This window comes from Elephantulus edwardii, unplaced genomic scaffold (assembly GCF_000299155.1).
Source record: "Elephantulus edwardii isolate Elephantulus edwardi_28Jun2011 unplaced genomic scaffold, EleEdw1.0 scaffold00021, whole genome shotgun sequence".
In the NCBI taxonomy this organism is placed as follows: Eukaryota; Metazoa; Chordata; class Mammalia; order Macroscelidea; family Macroscelididae; genus Elephantulus; species Elephantulus edwardii.
In genome coordinates, this window is record NW_006399771.1 from 13,101,692 (window position 1) to 13,104,716 (window position 3,025).

The window sequence follows — 3,025 nt, forward strand, 5'->3', positions numbered from 1 at the left end:
GGAGGAGGGTAGAGAGAATAGTGCAACAATGAATGAGTGGAAGCCCAAAATCTCTGTAAATGTTTATGAAAATTAATAAAATTATAGAAAAAAAATGCTGAATAAGTTTGCTCCTTTTGATTTTCCAACTCTAGCTCTTTACACATTTCAATACTTTGCTTTGTCTTCTTGTGCTGCCATTTGAAATCTTCCATTCAGCTCCTTAACATCTTGATCTCTTCCCTTTGCTTTGCCTTCTCAGCACAACAGTGCAATAGTCAGTCTTTTCTGACATCTATCTTTGTTGGTGTTCTTTTTCTTCCTCTGTCTTTGTAATGCTTTTATTCTTCATGGATAATGTTCTTGATATCCTCCCACGATACCTTTGGTCTTTGCTTATTAGCATTCAAGGCTTCAAACATCATCTCAGAAGAGGTGATCTTTAAATTCAAAGAGAATAGACTCAAGGTCAAACTTTGGTTCTTGAAGATTTGATTTTATTTTCTTTTGCTTCAGCTTGAAGTTACATATGAGTAGTTGATGATCTGTTCCACAATCAGAGCCTGACCTAGTTTTCACAGCTTGTATTGAGATTCTCCAGTGATTTTATTTTTCCTTTCCCACAGACGTAATCAATCTGATTCCTCTGTAGACTGTCAGGTGAGACCCATGTGTCTAGTCACCTTTTGTTTCTTATAAAAGGTATTTAGAGTGAATAAATCATTGATTGTGAAGAATTTTATCATTTCTGTCTCCAGCCTCATTTCTATCACCAAGTCCATGTCTCCCAACTAACTTCCTTATTCCCATTTTTGCATTTCTGTTACCCAGTATTATTAATGTATCCCGTTTGCATGTTTGATCAATTCCTGATTGCAGCAATTGCTAGAAGTCACCTATTTCCTCCTCTTTGGCGCTGGTTGTTGGTACACAAATTTGAATGATAGTTTTATTAACAGGTCTTCCTTATATGTGTATGGATATTATCCTGTCACTCACAGCATTGTGATGAGTCAAGAAATAGGCTTTTTAACTATGAATGTGACCCTATTTTCCCCCTCACCTTTTCATTTCCAAAATAGTAGATTATATGCCTAACTGATTCAAAATGTCTCTGGTGCCAATCCATTTCATTTCACCAATGCCTACTATGTCGGTATTTATGCATTCCATTTCTTCCTTAACAATCTCTAATTTTCCTACATTCATACTTCCCTTTGTGATTCCCACAAAGGGTCAATCTTCAGTGCTGCTAGTCTAGTCAAAGTGTGTTCTGCTGTACATAGGGTTTTCGGGAGGCCTGTTATTTCAGAGGTGGATGGCCAGTCCTTCTCCCTAGCCTGTCTTAATACGGGTGCTCAGCTTTACAGCAATATATGACATAGGCTAAAATTTGCTAATTTTCACTGAGCTGATTCTGGCTCATGGGGTCATGGGGCTTCTCCAGCAGATCTCTAAGACTGTAAATATTTATGGGAGATCACTTTCTCTCACAGAACAGCTGGTGGATCCAAACCCCAGACCTTTTGTTTATCAGCCCAACTTGCTATGTACTACACCACAGGGCTTTTTAAAATACAGGTTTTGAAGTAGTATTGACAAGAGTTTTATAAACTAAAAAAAACACATATGTATTTTATAATATAAACTGTATGTTATAGATAGTTGGAAGATCAGTTAAAAAAATAACATCAAACATACAGCTAATAATTACGGCGATTCTGTACTTTCCATTGCATGTGACTGTTAATTCTTAAACAATAATGCTTGATCTTTTTGATGGAGAAATGAAGATAACATTAGCTGGGTAAGGCATACTTCTACCCTTATTACAAAGCCAGTATTGAAAGGCACACATTTGCCCTGATTTTCAGTGGATATTTTGAAATGTACTTTTTAATATTCATAGCAAAACATTGCTATGCTTTTAAGGAAACTGAAACCATAAAGTAATATGAAAATTTCCTCTTTTCATGAGAACCATTTCTATAAAAGACATTTAAGAGGTCTGTTACTTGGGGTAAATTACAAAGTACAAAGTTAAGCAAATACTAAGTCTATATTTTCTTGCTTCTGCATAAGTAAAACTTGTGTCAGCAAGCTGAGACTCATGGACATTTACTTTTAACAAATATGAACAAAATAAAAGAGAGACAACTTTAAAGTTACTTGGAATCACATACACTATTTATTACAGTGAATATATAATGTAATATATAAATACTCTAAGATGTATGAAAAGTTCATTTTAAAGTACTGCAGTAAAAATAAGAAACAACTAGTACACATACATGGTTTTATGTTTGGAAAGCGGTTTTTGGCTCTATTCCAAGGCAGGTCAGCATCAGTTGAAGAAAGATCCTGAAGAAATTTGGGTAATTCCTGGGGAACAAAGCAATTGCAAATTTTACATTTACAAGAAAGTGTAAACAAGTTATAAGCAGAATATTCCACTTGGCAAAAGATATGTCTTTATTCAACTATTTTCCTTTTTAAAAAAATAATTTTTTATTGGCTATTTTATTTTAAAGTTGAAAATACTTCCCATAGCTGTAGAAACCAGGTCAAGCAAACAGTAATGAGCTGATGTGAATTTTCATCTTAAGAATCCAGAATAAAGTTTGCCAGTTAAGCTAGGACTCTAGGAGAAAATGTCTTTGTACTTCATAAAACCCTATGTTAATGGTACACAAGGTGTAAACAAGGACTATTATTTAATATTTTAATGTCTGCTTTGTAGGAAAAAGAGAGTTCAATGATTTATTTTTTGTTTTTTCTCCTGAGGCAGTATGATTTCATGCCTATTAATTGGTACAACACTAGTCAGTTTGAAAAGATGCCAAAGGTCAGTTCTTGTTGTCAGTAGGCATTGTTAAATTGATAGTGGAATGCAAAGGTGTGACTAAGACTTATCCCATACAGGAGGGAAGGTCAAGAAAAACTGGATGAAATATGTTTATGGCATTGAAGTCTATGGGGAAGAGAATAGTCTAAAAGTATTATATTTTAGGGCATTATTTTTATCGTAGGAGTATGCAATGAGGGT

At 34.4% G+C, this 3,025-nt stretch overlaps 1 protein-coding gene across 1 annotated transcript in view; it reads right to left on the reverse strand.

Annotated features, from left to right (window-relative positions):
* PTPRQ (protein tyrosine phosphatase, receptor type, Q) overlaps positions 1-3,025 on the reverse strand; it is a 415,982-nt gene that overhangs the window by 29,349 nt on the left and 383,608 nt on the right. The window contains exon 38 of the mRNA XM_006882544.1: positions 2,271-2,361. Coding sequence (XP_006882606.1) covers positions 2,271-2,361 — 91 coding nt within the window. The remainder of the gene's footprint in view (positions 1-2,270; positions 2,362-3,025) is intronic.